Below are 17384 nucleotides of genomic sequence, written 5' to 3'. Positions count from 1 at the left end.
CACTGTAGTGCATTGTGTGCCAAAGGCCATTTACTTCATCATGCTAGCCTGCTTGGTTGTCTGAGGAGAATATTCTGCAGAGACCGCTCATTTGTTAATTTTGTAGCATTGTTCTTGTGCGCATGCATTATGTTATACGTTAACATCATCCGGCTTGTTAGTTTCCGAGAGAACCTAGACTGGCTATGGAAGTGGCAAAACCTTGGCAGCTATATGGCTTTGTGCCCTCTTCAAAACATAACTGCCACTGTGTATAAAGAGATGAGATGCAAAAGTCCTACATACTTATGTTTTTTTAGTACGTGATTGTCACAAATTGAATGTATGCCAAAACAATCATGGCCCTAGTTAAACCCGACCTGTTCAGAAATGAACTGGGATTAATATTCTTTTATACATGCAGTGTTGACCAGGATTATTTTGTTCACAGTGGGTGACTTGAAAAACTCAGTTCATTCACTTCGCAGTGTGGTTTATTGGCACATCCGTTTGGTGAGACATGTGTTAAAGTTAATTGCCATTCTTCCAACTTCTACTATTTTCCATATAGATATGTTAAAAATCCATAAAAGGAGAACATTTGTGTGTTACACCTGTCTATCTATTTTGAATACTGTTTGGCATCTTTGAAATCATTGATCAGTCTCTGCTGCAGAAGAGGTCACTTCTCCTTGTTTCACAACTGCCAATCTGAAAACAGCTGAAGAATAACCCACCTTGCTGGGAAACATAAAACGTATCTTCTATAGAATTAAACCTTTTGAAAGGCAACATTCTCTATCAACCCTGACCATAGGCTGGATTGCCAATAAGTATTTAATCTTTACTTTTTGGATAGATTCCTAGAGTAAATTTACAATCTTTAGGTAAATTTTACCTTTGATGTTTCCAACCTTGTAACCTGAGTGTTCTTAAAACCGGTTTCTTGATGCTGGTGTCTTATTAGGTCAGACACTGACAGACCTCTCCCACATTCAAAATCAGTGAGCTACGAATACACAAGAGAAAAGTGTTTAAATACAAAATGTTTGATTAACACTGGTTATGTGGCTTTTCCCTTTCAGTTGGTGAAAATGCGTCTTACAGTGCCATGTCGAGCAGAAACCTGTGCACATCTGCAATGTTTCGATGCAGTTTTCTACTTGCAGATGAATGAGAAGAAGCCAACGTGGATGTGTCCTGTCTGTGACAAGGGTGCACCTTATGACCAGCTAATAATCGATGGGTGAGCTTATATTTATTCTTTTCCTAGGACTACTGAGAGCACCCTCTGTTTTAAGGGCTATTTCCAATTCAGAACAAGATAGTGTCACTGACCCAATCACCTGTCAGTTGTGTCTTTCATACCTCCAGCCATGTGCAGCAGGAGGGATTGGCGCAAGGCCTGGTCTCGGGGCCAGACCCTCCATCCACCTGCAGGTGGCCAACCCACAGTGTGCAGCGGGGCTTGGCTACAGGGCCTGACCTCCAGCCAGGCCTTGTGTTCAAACCCTCATGGATGGCTACCCCTCTTCCCAGGCACACACAGCCTTAAACCCGTTGTATGAAAAACCTGATGGTAGAAAAAGCTCCCTCAGCAAATCAGAGGCCTTTATTTTTTTATTTTACAGTACCATACGGGACTATTGCGAGACCAAGTTAGCACCTGTTAAAATGTGAATTTCTGAAATGGCTGAAGGGATTTGCACCAAATAACGTAGAGCACACTTTCTTAAGAAAGTTCTAACTTTCTGCCAAATTTGTTCCGATTCTGTTAAGCTGTTTTTTAAAGGAGAGCAAAGTTGAAACTACCAGGCGCTCTTCTCTTTTTTCTTGGCCCCTGCTTGTGGGCTAAACTTTCAGGGAGGAGTGGAGGTAGATGGACTTTTATTGGAAAGGTTACAAAATAAACCTTGAAATTGTCCAGTTGTGGTTCGCTAAATTAACCGTAGCTCGCGTCCCCGTGTTAAACAACATAATAACTTAGCCATCCAATGCACTTTCACAGTGTGAGAAATGAGATTACAAAAAATATGGATGGCATCACTTGTGATATGTGCATCACCTGCCTATTGACGTTGTAGAGGACCTCATGCTGATTCAGTGTCATTTTGTTTAGTTTGTGATATAATGATATTAAGATGTTTGTTTGTTATTTAGGGATGTATATTTTGCGAGGTCATAAGTAGTGCATTTGTGCACAAGGTGTTTTATTGGGTGGGGGTCATGACTACACTTTCAAATGTACTATTTTTATGGTATTTCGGATTGTTAAGGTGTTACAAACAATATTTTACCCTTAATGCTTTTTCAGTTCATTTTAAAAAAATCTATTAGCCTTACTCAACAGAAGTTGGCCACAGGACGTGGACAAGGGTCAGGCACTGCTCCACTCCTGAAATGGACAACCCATTCCTCTGCGTATAACCTTCAGCCAAGTGCAGCAGTAATCTGACTGGATCCAGAAGATTTTTCTTTGAGCAATGCCCTTAAGCGTTGGTAGGTGGAGTCTGTTGGTTCCGCGTGACTTCGGTGTCTTCGCCGTTGTGACGTCCGGAGTGCTGACATCAGTTCATTTCTTTCCATGTGAGTTAGAGGGTAGGCCTCTTAACGCACCTGCACTGTCACTTTTTGACAGACCTTTTTTTCCGAACTATTTAGTGAGTAGGATTTTCAAAGACATCTGGATTCAAGCTGTGTGGCACCTGTTGCCGTGCCATGTCTGTAACGGATCCGCACCTGGTTTGTCTTTGATGCATGGAGTGTGACCATGACTTAGTCATGCTCCGAAAGCTTTTAGGGAGCGGCCCCTAAAGCTACTTGCCGCCCGGTGCTGGGTACCGTATCATTCACCCCTGAGTTCTCTGTCGAGAGGAACGTCGGGGCACTGCTCCAGTAGCCTCTTAGTCTTCATCCTCCCACTCAGTCTTTGAGTCAGTCTGATAAGCTTAGAAAACACTAAGTCGAAGCATGCTTTTACTTCTCCAGTCAGGTCGTCTGGCGCAACTGAGAAGTGTCTACGTTCTAGACCTTGTTCGGTTGAACCTGCGCCTGCTCCTTGCTTTCCCACCTTCCCGGGAGCTGGAGCGACACCTGCCCAGCTCAACTAATTCTATGACGACATGTGCCTCATATTTGGCTGCCTGATCCTACCGCCGCTCCCTCGGGCCATGGAGGCTGAGAGGGCTCAATACGGTTGCGTGCCGGCGGCTCCAGCACAGATGGAACCCACCTACACTCACTCCCTGCCCAGTAATGGATCTGGACCGATGCTGATAGTGCCACTACGACCTTCTACGGGACTGGCCCTCACGCCGAGACCCACCGCTGCTGGCACCAACCCCATTCTCATCCCAGGCGAGCTGGATCGCTGCCTACTGACGCAGATTCTGGTGCCGACAGAACCCTTTGGTCCTGTGTACTGCTCACTATGTATTCCATGGGACTCCCTGCTTGACGACTGGGATGGTTAAACATGTGAACCTATGAAAGATTCCAATGCTGGGGAACTTCAGTTACAGGGAAGTATTTTTAGGTTTCGCTGGGTTACGGAGCCATTAGGCTCCTCCTCCAGAGAAATCTATTGAGTACAGTAAGCACTCTGGAACACGCCCCCCTGTCCCATTGGCTAGCTCCATAAATGGAGCCTAGCCATTGGACGAGGGGCCTGTCCATCAATGCCGGACCAGACACGGGGGCGTTCCCGAGATTCTTTGGCTTTTGCCGACGTCACGCGACGCCGGGAACGCCCCCGAGTCTCCTCCGGCCGGGCCGTGCTTGCTGCTGTCCTGCCTTGTGTCCCTCCTCCCGCCGTCCCCACGTTTCCCGCCTCCCTCCCGACGTCCGTGTCCTTTCCCGCCCCCCTCGTCCTCTCCCGCCCGCCCCCCTCGTCCTCTCCCGCCCCCCAAGCCCCACCACCCCCCCCCGTGTCCTCACAAATTGTGGTATCCCGTCCTGCCCGGGGGTCAACCGGCAGCTGCTCGGCACCTTGGCCGAGGCACGAAGGGGCTGCGACCGCATTGGTGGCTTTTCGGAGGCTCGTCGGCAGAGGCGCGCTCTGATTGGCCGCTGCAGTGGGCCTGTCCCCGTGAGCTGCGCCGCCGTTGGTTGGAGCCTCGCCGCGTCATGAGGATGTGCCCCGGGAGCCGCGCTGTGAGTGGCTAACTCTGGGGGAACCCTCGACGTCAGCGGAGGCCAGTGGGAGCTGCGACGGGGGCCGTGCCTGCGAGGGTGAGTCTTCGGCCCAGAAGCTGGGGGAGATCGCCTTCCACCCCGCACCCGGTATTGACACCGGCTGAATAGAGGAAGCGCTGGGGGGCTGTGCGCTCGCTCGCCAAAGAGTCACGGACGTGCGCCTCGCCTCCCGAGCGCGAAACTGACTAAAGTCACAGGGGTTGCAGAAGTGACAAACTTCGCCCAGTAGAGGCATCAGATCAAGACCTTCCGTGTGATTTTTACCGCATTAACCAGAATCGCAAATAATTGTGCGTTTGTTTGTAATGGTGCCATTGTTTGTAATTGAGCCATTGTTTGTAATCAGTACGTGTGACACATTTGAGGCTGCAATAAATGCTAACATGATACTAAAACTAGCAAAGACTCATTTGTAACTTTAAAATGATCATTGGCTACATTAGTTAAATCACAGCGATAGTAAGTTTTAATTAGGCACACGAGGATTAGCGGTTGCTACCCCTTGCCCCTTCTAAATGGTATACGTCTGATTTTTGCCGTTTTCTTCGTTCTTCTTGCTCATGTACGTAGGGCCTTGTATCTTGCTGTTTCTATCGTGAGCGTGTAGCATCTCGCTGCCTCTCCTCTCCTACCTCTCTCGTGACAGCATAGTGCCGCCCTATCTCTGTCACTGCCATGGCGCTATATGGCCCCTCCTGTTTTCCCACCCTCTATTTGCACGAGTGATAATCTCTTATCTCCAAGTCCTAACTCTTTGATATGCATATACAGCCTCTTTATTTCTCCCGCCTGTCTCGTGCGGGCGCAGGCTCCTTGCACTTGCTGGTGCGCCCCCTCCCCCTTCCAGAGCCCCCTCCTCCCGCTGGCCCTGGGCAGTGATGCTCGCAGGCGCCTCCTCTCCTCCAGCTCACTTCGCTGGCTGTTGCCTCAGCGGTGCGGGCACCTTTGGACTGTGGCTGTGTTTCCCGAGCTCCTGCGCAGGCTGTGGGCGGCTCCAGCCTCCTGTGTGATTGTGGGCGGCTCCAGGACCCGGCTCTGAGTTACGGTCTCCTCTCGTCGGCCGTCCCGGGGATGTGATGTGGATTCGCCGCTGCGGGCGGGGGCATAGCCGCTCCCAGGGTGAAGAACTGCCCGGCCTGCCTACGCTCTGACCCCCCCTGTCCCTGGAATGGGACCGCCCGCGGCACCGGCGGAGGACACGGTAGGGTCCAAGGACGTAGATGAGGGGCGGGGGTGTGCACCTGTGCCTAGAATATGCGGTGGGTATTGTGGCTGAAATGTTTTACAACGTAAAACGGCGAGGTTGTGTTTTTACGTTGACTTGAGTGAGAGAGGTTTAAAGAGGGAGAAAGTTTTAAACAGTTTGTCAGCATGGCTAACTCAAAGAAGGGGGTATTCCTTCAAAATAGTGATAATCGATAGATTAGTCCGCCTGGCTGCTACCCTTGTGGAATTTGTAAAGAGCCTTCAGCCACAAGCGTGGGAATCGCCCCCACCCTCCTATCTTTTTTAAATATAGCGGGTACTTATGTTTAAAACTGTTACCACAAGACATGCATTTTCTCTTAGAACGACCTTCCGAGAACAGGTGGTTTTTCCGCGCAGATGGAAGCATCTTGCTGTATCCTGGCCTAGTTTTCGGACACTTATGTTTTTTAATTAGCCCGAAAAGTTTCCACATGAACTAGGCTGGACAGGGACTAAACCGCGTAAAAATGTCTTGCTCCCTTGTCCGGTGTAGTTTTCAACGTTGGATTTGGATATTATATGTAGCATCGCGTTTTCAGTCTTTCAGTGAATAGTCTAAAAACTTTCCTCAATGCGCTTGACCTCACCCAATTATGCGATAAACCAACACACGACAGAGGCGCGATACTCGATCTCATCATTGCCAAAGAGAACGCTATTCAACTGGAAGCGATTCTACCCTGCGATTGGTCAGATCACCGCATTATCACCTTCTTTATCAACGAAAAAGTTAAACCTAACCCTACTCAACCAATCAAATCCAAAACATGGAAAAGGGATTTGAAGAATCTTAACCCCTCCACCCTACCTCCCCACATCGGCAACCTCCTCCTTCCCCCTTCAGGTGCCTCAGATGTTCAATCACTGACTGACCACTACCTTGACTCTATGAATACAATAGTCAATGAAGTCGCCCCTCTGCAACTGAAGAGAGTCTCCACCAAAATTTCTAACCCCTGGTATGATGACAGTCTCAATGACGAAAGGCGTAATATGCGAATGGCAGAGCGCACCTGGAGATCGGACCCTTCAGCACTGCATCTCAAAAAGCTCAAGAACAAGAGAAATGCCTACTTTAGGAAAATAAAGCGCACAAAGTCGGACTTCTTCAGCCGCCAGTTGGACCAAGCGAAGAATAGGCCAAGAAAACTGTTCGAGCTAATCAAGACCCAAACAAAGGCACAACCCACACAATCAAATAGCACAACAAATGACACTCCACACTGTGAAGCCTTCTCTGCTTTCTTTAAACATAAGACTGACAACATAAGAAATGACCTCATCATGGATGTAAATCGATACTCCAACTACACCAGAATGGCTGACACTCAACCTAAAAACAAGGCATCCTGGCAGTACTTCGACACCTACTCGGAAGAAGCTATACACAAACTGCTCTGCACTTTGAAGCCCTCTAATCACCTCACAGACCCTCTACCTGCTAATGCTGTAAAAGACTTTATCCCCTTGCTCCTCCCTCTCTGGACCAAGATCATTAACAGCTCTTTGCAACAAGGACACATTCCAGACTCCCTTAAGGTGGGGCAAGTCACGCCTATACTCAAGAAACCTACAGCTGATCCGTCTGACCTAAACAATTATCGGCCCATCACCAATATCCCCACCCTGGCCAAACTGTTGGAGAAATGTGTCCAACTCCAACTAACAAAACACATTGATCAATTTGACCTCCTCAACCCTCATCAATCAGGTTTCAGAGCGAAACATAGCACGGAAACAGCTATGACACACATAATTGATGACGCCCTCCAAATTCTGGATCGTAATGAGTCCTGCCTCCTCATCCTTCTTGATCTCTCGTCAGCATTTGACACGGTCAAACATGAGAACTTGTTGGAGCTGCTAAGTACTAGGATGGGGCTATCGGGAACTGTTCTCAAATGGTTTTCGTCTTTCCTTCACAACCGGTCTCAGAGGTTCAAGATCGACAATGTACTATCTACACCTGTGCCTGCAGATCTAGGGGTTCCACAAGGATCCACCCTCTCTCCTACACTGTTCAACCTCGTTATGGAACCCCTCGCCACCTTGCTTCAAGCATCCAATGTTCAATTCCATATGTACGCTGATGACACACAACTCTACCTAAAGTTACAGTCCCCGGAAGATATCAAACAGCTGAATTCCACGCTTATTAACACCAATCCTGGCTGGCCGATAATCACCTCAAACTGAATGCTCTAAAAACTGAGTTCCTACTCATCTCACCTCCGGCGAAAATCTCCACCACCCAAACCTGGCTCAACAACCTAACAGCACTCAATGTCCAACCTACCATCGTGGACTCGGCGAAATCCCTAGGCATCACACTCGACGCCAAGCTCGACATGCAGCAGCACGTCAGCAAAGCCACAAAAGCAGCTAATTTCCAAATTAACACGCTGAGGAAAATTAAACCCTTCCTCCCGGCCAAAGACTTCCAAACTGCTGTACAAGCTCTAGTCATCCCTCGAATAGACTACGGAATTGCGACCCTCAGCGGTCTCCCACAATCCACAACAGCACCCTTAAGAGCCTCCCTGAACGCTGCCGCGAGACTCATTACTGGCTCTGTAAAGCACTCGCACATATCCCCAGACCTAAAGTCTCTAAAATGGCTGCCTTTTGAAGCCAGAATACAGCTAAAAATTGCAACTATGACACACGCGGCCGTGCACCACAAGGCACCCAACTACCTCGCTCAAAAGCTGTCTATATCAGGAGGTTCGAGATCCAATAGGAGTGCTAAAAATCTACTCCTGAAACCTCGTAGATTTCGGAAAGCGAAAACTTACAAACGCTCCTTCTCTGGAATGGCACCCAGGATCTGGAATGCGCTCCCTCCTGAAACAAGGCTAATCACCTCCACTGCACTCTTCAAGAAAGAGGTGAAAACAATGCTTCTGGCCAAGATCTCCTGATCGCTACAGATGTTGGGTCAGAGACTCTGCATTGCTTGTACCGCTGCTCTGCATATCCCCTGGCACTATACTTGACTTGTTGGGGGCACTATTACGCTACTCTCTTACTACCGACCAAGATATGATACACGTTGGTTCACTGATCCACCTGTACGCCATTGTAGTCGGATCAATGACCTGTGCTGCTCTATACTACTCCCTTACCTTATCATATATGGATTGGTTTTATGTTTGTTTCTATCATCCATGTTATTACCATGTCACTGACTATTATACTGTTCCCATTATCTCTGTTTACTCCTATTGCCCCTCCCTGTCTTTGTGAAGCGCTCTGATATCTGTAAGGATCCTGTTCGCGCTATATAAAACTTTGAATAAATAAATAAATAAATGTAGTAATAATTCAGATTTCACGTACCCATCAAAATGTAAACATCCTTTACTGTGCAAACGGAATGCTGCCTCCTGCTCGTCATTTTTGTAGTGTTTGACAAGGGCCTCCAAGGGGTTCTTGCACAATAACTGGGGTCATAACCTCCGTAAATTCGTTTAGCACAGGCATTCTAACCCCCTGGTCTGTGATGGCAAACATCTGCTTTGGCGGTGTTGGATACCACATTGAAGTGTACAAACAAACCTTTATTTTTTGCACCGTGCCCAAAGGATAACAATCGTCAAGATGAGGCGTGATAGAATAACGAAGTTTATAAAAAAGTAAAAAACCCAAGTCGAAAACATTCACTACTGCACTTTGTTGTTAACTTCATGTATGTGCACGCACATGCGATGTGTGCACCTTCAGAGTGGCTGTGTGCACAACATATGCTTATTCTTTAACAAGAGCAGGTGGCACAGATAACTTATCAGCAGTAATAATAAAAACAGCTATTCCCCTTGGAACAACTTGCTCCACCTGCTTTTTCAAACAAATTCTCCTGAAAAGAGCTTCCTAGATTGCTGGAAGGGGCAGTCCCTCGAATCTGGGGTACACCTCCTCCACCTCTGGCCAAGTTTGACCCCCCGCCCCACGTATGGAGCTCTCCCTTCATTGTTTACCTCCTCTCTTTCATCACTTCTCCCTTACCCTCCCTCTATTTCATGCTAGAGGCTTCATGCGAGCCTCAGCTGGTGAAACTCTGCTTCTGTGCCACCCCTGACCTCTGCGTGGGGCTCTTTGCGTGTGTGTGGGGATCTTTGCGTGTGTGTGGGGCTCTTTGCGTGTGTGTGGGGCTCTTTGCGTGTGTGTGGGGCTCTTTGCGTGTGTGTGGGGCTCTTTGCGTGTGTGTGTGTGGGGGGGGGGCTCTTGCGTGTGTGTGGGGGGCTCTTGCGTATGTGTGGGGGGCTCTTGCGTGTGTGTTTGTGTGGGGGGCTCTTGCGTGTGTGTTTGTGTGGGGGGCTCTTGCGTGTGTGTTTGTGTGGGGGGCTCTTGCGTGTGTGTTTGTGTGGGGGGCTCTGGTGTGTGAGGGGGGCTCTTGTGTGGTGTGTGTGGGGGGCTCTTGTGTGTGTGTGTGTGTGGGGGGGGCTCTTGTGTGGGTGTGTGTGTGCAAATGCAATACGTCTTGCATTTGCGACAGAGTAAGCTATTGGCATTGTAAATGAGAGTGCCATTTATTTATCTGTTTTCAAAACCAACACATAAATAAAAAGTTTGTCATTTACAATGCCAATAGCTCAAACTTTTCCGAAGGCGAAACCGTTGCATTGTAAATGCTTGTTTTTTTCTTCTTTTTCATTCCACATGTTGCGATCCTACAAAGGAATTCTGGCAAATCTGTTTGAGCAACCCTTTGTTTGGATATTGGTTGGGCAGAATCTGTTGGTCTTTGCTGCATAGACGTGGCTGCAGGTTTGCCTGCTAATCTGCGCCTTCCACACATTAATCTGTCTGGACTTTCCGAGTGCTCTGTGGAGGTCTGTTTAGACATTTAATACTGTCTCCAAAGATCTTTAGGTAGATGTTCAGCAACTTCCGTTCTCAGAAATTAAAGCTTATTACAGGGAATGCCAGCCATTAACAGGGCAATTTGCTGAATTATGTGAAACCGATCAGTGCAAGTCTGCCCAGTATCATTTTCATTCCAAGATAATCCACAGGTGGGTTGTTGTTGCTCTGAAAGCTAAATGTAGAAATGCTCCAAAGTGTTTGTTTTTTACGCTATTCCAAGCATGCAATTCTCCAACTTAAACTTTTCTTTTTGCTGCAAAAGATGCTATGGTGATGCTGGCCATTTGGACATTTCATATGCACAAGCATAATTGGGATCCATTATTGGGCACAACTACCCACACTTGCTCTGAATTAGTTATCTGGGTCCTAGTCTCGTACTGCTTCCAACTGAAAACCCATGCTTTCAGTAAATAACTCTTGTACTGTAAAAAGTGGACAACAAAATGATACTCTTAATGTGTTTGGATTTTTTCTTGCACTGTTAGGCTGCTCTCAATGATCCTGACTGAATGTGAGGATACTGACGAAATAGAGTACCTTGCAGATGGCTCGTGGTGTCCGATAAAAATGGAGAAAGAGAGGAGCTGCAGCCCTCAGAACCAAATAGTCGTAGTTGGTAAGTAGGTTTTGGCAACCTGTCTTTTATGAGCCACTTTGTAATATTTCACAGTTTTCTGTTTAATAGTTAAGTTTTCAGGTGGCAGACTCTAATCTTAAGTGCGCACTAAAACCAGTATGAATCTAATTCCACAGAAATTGTTACAGAAGAATACCCCCCCCCCCTCACCCTAGCAGCTCTTTACAGTTTGGCCTAAGAGAAATTTCATGAAGATCTTGGTTAGCTTTATTCCCCTATAGATAATCCAGGGCAGTACTGATGCGCTCGGCTTCCTGTGGGTGCCTTTGATCTCTAGCCGTCACTTTTCTATATCGTAGGGTCCTCAGAGTGTGATGTTATAGGCCGCAATGGAACAATTATTTTATTTTTCTCTTCAATTTGTAAAGCGCATGGCGACCTGAAGGCCAGCACTGGACATGAAGTCGCACCACAACAAAGCAGGGAGAACACCTAAAGACTGATCTAATTAACCGCTTCCGTGCGGCGCCGATTCCCCCCCGCTGCAGCATTTGTGATTGGCTGCAGCAGGGACTTTTATTCTGAACATCTCTACTGGGGAGTTCGCAACATCTTTAATTTTTGTTTCATAGAAACAAGCCTGAGCATTTTTGCTGTTTTGTTAATGTTCTATGGCGAGGAGAATACCATGGAGCAGATTTATTTTACTATAAAGTTTTTTTTTTTTTAGTCATGGTCTTCTTAGGAATGGTTTGGTCTAGAGAAGGAACCTACCAGTCCGCAGTTTTACTATTGGCAGTTTGTGGGTCTAAGCCCTGGTAAGGTGAGGTCAAACTCAAAATACTCCAGCTATCATGATTTAATTTGGACCAACTCTGGTCTTTAAATGCCTTGCATTTCTTGAGTGATGGGGTGCCATGTACCTTAAAAATCACAAGCACCAAACTGACTGTTAGATTCACAGCCTCAGGTCTGTTTCCTGGCTGTGCTAACTGGATTCTTGAACATTTCAGAAGGGTTTTTGTAAGGTTTGATGTAGACTTTCACTGCACTCAACATGTTATCTATCTCTCCACCTGCATCTCTGTTTTTCACACATTTGTGAGAATTGTCGCTTTCATTGCCTCCATTGCTGATACAGCAATTCCGGTCACTACATGACATCCAGCGGTAGGAATAAGCATTGCTGTGCAAAAGCGTCTTACTTTGGTACTTAGTGGTGGACTTGTTCACTTTAACTAGATTAATTCCTGTTAAGAGAGAAATTGTTTTGATGTCCCCAGGATCAAACCGTTCTGTGAAGTTGTGCAGAAGATAGATTTAGATCGCTATCTGCTGGTGTCAGTGTAAATTACAATGTGAGGCCACATCTCCACTTGGAGTGATATACAGTACAAAAAGCAGTTGCCACAAAGTATGAAAACTGTAATACGAATGCGAATTTGAGACAGTTTACCAGTAGTTTAAATTAAAAAAAATGATGCTGAAAGTGTATCTCTTCATAAGTGTTTGTGTGTGGGATTGTGCATCCACTTCTAATTTAAAACAATGAGAAGTTCACTAGTTGAACATGTCGAACAGTATGAGGTGTGCAACTGTAGCAATACTGCCCCTCTTCAAAACATTACACACTTAACATAAAACACATTACAGCTTGTAGAATCTGATAAGCAGAGCCATGCCGGTTTGGGTGTGATCTCTAGCAGCAGATCTCTGCTACAGGTGCCATCCACAACTTGTAGTCTACCTAGCAACATATTAGCAGCTGATTGTGAGGGTCCGCCTAGACTGTGAATGCAGCTGCAGTATCTGATTACCTTGCAAAACTCTCTATTTATTAAGCGATTAAGCAATAGTTGCACTTAGTAATAATGAAACACTAGAAACACCACCACCACCAAAGTGGAAAAAGTAAGTATAATGGTTGAATACGATGTCACCTCCCCCAAGACTCAGATGGGAGCTTGAGGTACTGACGGAGAGTGCGGGGCCTCGTAGAACCTGAGCAAGGTCCAGGTGAGGTGAGGTCCATTCCCCTACCATGAAGGAAATCATATTCCCTAATTGACATGGAGGGTTAATGTCTTCGGTTGTTACAGGTTGTATCGTATTCAACCATTATACTTACTTTTTCCACTTTGGTGGTGTTTCTATTGTTTCATTATTACTAAGTGCAACTATTGAAAGAACAGAGGCCCTGACGAATGCCATGGGATTAAATGCCCGCGAGGCAGAAACATGTTGGCCCGTGATAAGACCGAAATTTGTTGACTGTCTCTCTTGCACTGTTCTAGGTTTTTAATTAGGAGGTGTTGTCCGGCCGCAGAATAGTTATTAATAGGAGGACATTCCATCCTATTTTAAAGTCACTATTTTTTGTTGCAATATTTTTTGTTGCAATATTTTTTGTTGCACGGTTATTCACTTGACCATCAAAGATCAGCCATCATTGACGGTTCGTTTGTGTTGGTGGACCAAATCCTTTACCAGCAACAAATGGTGTGGCGCTTAATGTCCCAATGATCAGGGGACTAGCCTAACTTGCACCTGGGTTGGCCAGATGATAGGACTGATCATTAAGTCAATTTGATGGTAACCCATTGCGAATGATCTGGACTGTTGGTTTTTCCTATACATACAGTGTTCACCTCTTATTGAAATATGCTGGCTCCATGTGATTTATACACTCCGAGATTCTGGTAACTCGGATTGACAGTGCAGCCGCATAATTAAGCTGATAGACCCTCTGTGTTCTTGTGTTATACAGTTACCAAAAACACCATTGCATGATGGATTGCACAAACCATACTACTCTACCACAAACAAGCGGTTCAACCACTACAAGGAGCAGCTCATGCTCACTCAAGGAAGAAAGGAGCTACAATTACGTTTTGAGCCTACACACCAATTCAATACATTTGCCAGGCGGCAACATGGTCTTCAGTGCACACGTTCACTAAGCACTACTGTGTGGATATCCAAATGAACAAAGAAGCGCAAGTGGGACAAAAAGGTCTTAGAACACATTTTCAGTAACCAGTGCTCATCTTCCACCCAACCACCACAATAAGGGAAAAACGCTACAAAGTATATGCATAGCATAGTGAATCCAGAAAGATTCATGCTGCAAAACTGATAGTTTCTTACCTGTCGGTGTAGTTTTGCAGCTCGAAGACTTTCTGGATTCACTAGCGAACCCACCCTCCACCGCCAGAAAGATGAGACAGGAGGAAAAGGGGATTAAAGAGGAAGAAATCTCTTTACAAGGTTAAAAAGAGACCAGAGTAACACAAAACAAGATAAAAGAATCCGAAGATGGCGACCAAAGGTGGGAGCTTCCGGAGGAAGCGCGTCAAAGTCACCAAGGACACCAAATGGTGTTATGTCGACGCCCTCATGGGCCACGAAAAAAAAAAAAGCAATACTACAATTCCGGACCCAACCACTAGGTGGCAGAATAATGCACAGCATAGTGAATCCAGAAACTCTTCAAGCTGCAAAACTGCACCGACAGGTAATCTATACATTCTGCTCCAAGTATGTTTGCAATATGTCCTCTCTCCCATAGGATAGCATTACAGAGTTCGAGGCTCATAACTCAAACGTCATTTGTGTGCATTACTGTTTTCTTGTGACACTTATAATTCAGAAAGTAATTACCTGATTCCAATGATCTTGATGACTAAAGTTTTTTTTAAAACAATTAGTTTTTGCAACAACCCCCCCCCATTGAAACCACAGTTCAAAGGCCCCCATTACACAGATGGCTCGTGCTGCCACAGGATAAAAGCAAATATCAAATAATCATCCCTCCTCCCAGACCCCCCCCCCAACTCCCCCGCCAGTGTGCCCCACTTAGTTCGATCATAGGGATAGCAACCAACTATCCAGCTACACAGCAGGTTAAACAAATGAAAATCAGAGGCAGCTTCATGGTAAGTTGCCGTCGCAAAGATAATCAGGGCACTACAGCCTCTTCCAAATCCACAAACACCATCAGTCTTTGATCGCCTTCAGGTGTCCCTCCTGTTCACTCACACGCCTCTGCCTCACTCAATGCGTTCTCTACCTGTCTGGCGCTGGCGTTTGGTCCCCCCGAGTAGACTCTGCGTTCTCCCCTCCATCCTCCTCCTCAGTATCTGCAGATGGGCCTTGCAGTTCGGCTACCAGTGCCTCCCACGCTTTTGCCGTTTCTAACATCTTGTCATTAGCCGAGCAAATAGCTAATTGCAGGCGGAGCGTCCCCTCGCTACCTGCCCAAGTCAAGAAACTCGCCTGCCATCTCTGGTAGCTAGGGCCCGTCCTAGATTTCAAATGCATGGCGAGTTCCCTTTTTGCCATGATCAGCCCAAAGTCATAGAATTTACTAGTAACTTTAGTACGGGAGGTGTGCGGAAACCAGAGCAGCAGACAAGTCGCCATCTCGGCCTCCAATGCCTGCCCCGTCACACGATTCAGGCACGTCACTACCTGCTCCCAATAGGATCCCAACCCTGCGCAGGTTCAGAACATGTGCCGGAAATCTGCACCGTCTGCAGTACATCTCGGGCATGTTGAGTGGGAAAAACCAAAATACCGCAGAATCCTAGCCGGGGGTCAGATATGCCCAATGCAACGTAAAAAACGGTACCAGCTGGAACCGGGCATTACGCGTACCCTACAAGCCCGCCGCAACAAGTGGGGCCACGTCGTCTCCGGTATGGCCCTGCCGATGTGTCTCCCATTTACCTTTCAGGGTTTCTAGGGACGATAACCGTTCATTCGACAGGCGTCGATAGAGGCAAGAGACGGCTTTAATCGCACCCGCTGCCATGGTGACATGCTGACAACCCAGTGAAGTCGGAGGATCCTGCAGCCCCATCTTCCAGCGGTGCTGCAGCCCCACCACCAATGCAGCGTGCAATAAATAGTCTCCCCGTGGCAACTCGAACATGTCTTGTAATTCCTGAAAGGACATCAATACGCCATCTCTATACAGGTCTCCCACCATATGGAGGCCTAGCTCCTCCCAAACTGCCAGCGCGGTCCAGTTACCCCCGTGGGGAAGGGCCGTACACATGCTCAACGGTATCTCCGGGGCATACAGGGAGGAACAACCAACCTGTTTCTGACTCCGATTCCAGCACAAGCGGAGAGTACGTTCAAGAGTGAGCTGGCTATGATCGATCTTTGGTTGAAGGACTATGAAAGATAAAACGTGCCGGGGGATCACTCTGCCACAGTGTCCCTCAGGTCCCCGGAACTCCCGAGCCACCGCCAGCGTAAGCCACTGAAGCTGTGCCGCCAGATAGTACCATTCAAAATCCGGCACCGCCAATCCCCCATCAGACCTTGGTCGCATTAGGTTGGTAAGTCCAACTCATCGCCTACCCGAGCCCCAAAGAAAACCTGTAGTCATAGCCTTAAGCGTCCAGAAGACCGAGGCCAGAATCCACACAAGCGATGTGCAGAAGAAGTAAAGCAAGCGCAGCAGCGCCACCATCTTTAAGAGTGCCACTCTGCCTGCAACCAACGGAGGGAGAGAGCTCCAAAAGGCCATGCTGCCCCTAAGGCCCCTTATCGCCTTGTGCATGTTACCTTCCAAGAGATCAGACTGCGTGTGATAAATACGGGTGCCCAAATAAGGCAGGCAGCAGGGTTCCCACCTCAGGTCCTCCCCTGCTGGAGGACGCCGCCCATCTGGGGTCAAAGGGAATAGACCGGTTTTGTTCCAATTCACACGCAGACCCGACAGACGACCAAATTGCTGAAGCAGCGCTCTGGCACCCCGTAACGACGACTCCTCTCCCGACAAGAACATCAGTAGATCATCAGCGTATAGGGAAACTTAATGAGCCTCTCCACGCAATGACAGACCATCATACGATCTCCCCAACCTAGCATGTGCGGCAGCGGCTCGATCGAGAGTGCAAACAGTGGGGATAAAGAGCAGCCCTGCCGGGTGCCCCTCCCCACCTGACATCCTGCCGATATAGTCGCTCCTGTCTTGACCCTGGCGGTGGCTGAGTTGTACAGTAACGTTGTCCACTGCACAAACTTATCTCCCAGGCCAAACTCTCTTAAGACCTGAAACATATAGGACCATTCCACGCTGTCAAAGGCCTTCTCAAAATCAACCGAAAGCACAGCAGCATTCGGGACATCATGGCAACCTCCTTCTATAATTCTGAGCAACCGAAGTATACACGTCGCCGTGCTCCTGGTAGAGATAAAGCCCGCCTGATCTGGATGCACCAAGGTAGTCATGTGCTCCAAGAGCCGGGTCGCAAGGATTTTACTGAGAATTTTATAATCTACCGTAAGCTTAGAGTGTGGTCGGTACGACGAACGCAAGCTGGCATCCCCGTCCTTCTTCAGCAACTGTACAATCGCCTCCCTGGCGGTTGCAGGCAGCTTTCCCAGATCCCAAGCTTCCCTGAATACCAAGTGCAGCCATGGCGCTAACAGATCAACATACTGCGCATAAAACTCTACCGGGAGACCATCGGCCCCCAGCGTCTTTCGCCGCGCCATGTGT

The 17384-nt window shown here is 47.5% G+C and overlaps 1 protein-coding gene across 3 annotated transcripts in view; it reads left to right on the top strand.

Annotated features, from left to right (window-relative positions):
- PIAS4 (protein inhibitor of activated STAT 4) overlaps nucleotides 1-17384 on the top strand; it is a 150651-nt gene that overhangs the window by 116561 nt on the left and 16706 nt on the right. For all 3 annotated transcript variants that reach the window (XM_086947090.1, XM_086947092.1, XM_086947091.1), the window contains 2 exons: nucleotides 1065-1225; nucleotides 10776-10906. In XM_086947090.1, the coding sequence (XP_086803216.1) occupies nucleotides 1065-1225; nucleotides 10776-10906 (292 nt within the window). The remainder of the gene's footprint in view (nucleotides 1-1064; nucleotides 1226-10775; nucleotides 10907-17384) is intronic.

The sequence above is a fragment of the Lissotriton vulgaris genome, chromosome 12 (genome assembly GCF_964263255.1).
Source record: "Lissotriton vulgaris chromosome 12, aLisVul1.2, whole genome shotgun sequence".
Lineage (NCBI taxonomy): Eukaryota > Metazoa > Chordata > Amphibia > Caudata > Salamandridae > Lissotriton > Lissotriton vulgaris.
The sequence above is the reverse complement of the archived record's forward strand: the minus strand, read 5'-3'. Positions and strand labels throughout refer to the sequence as shown.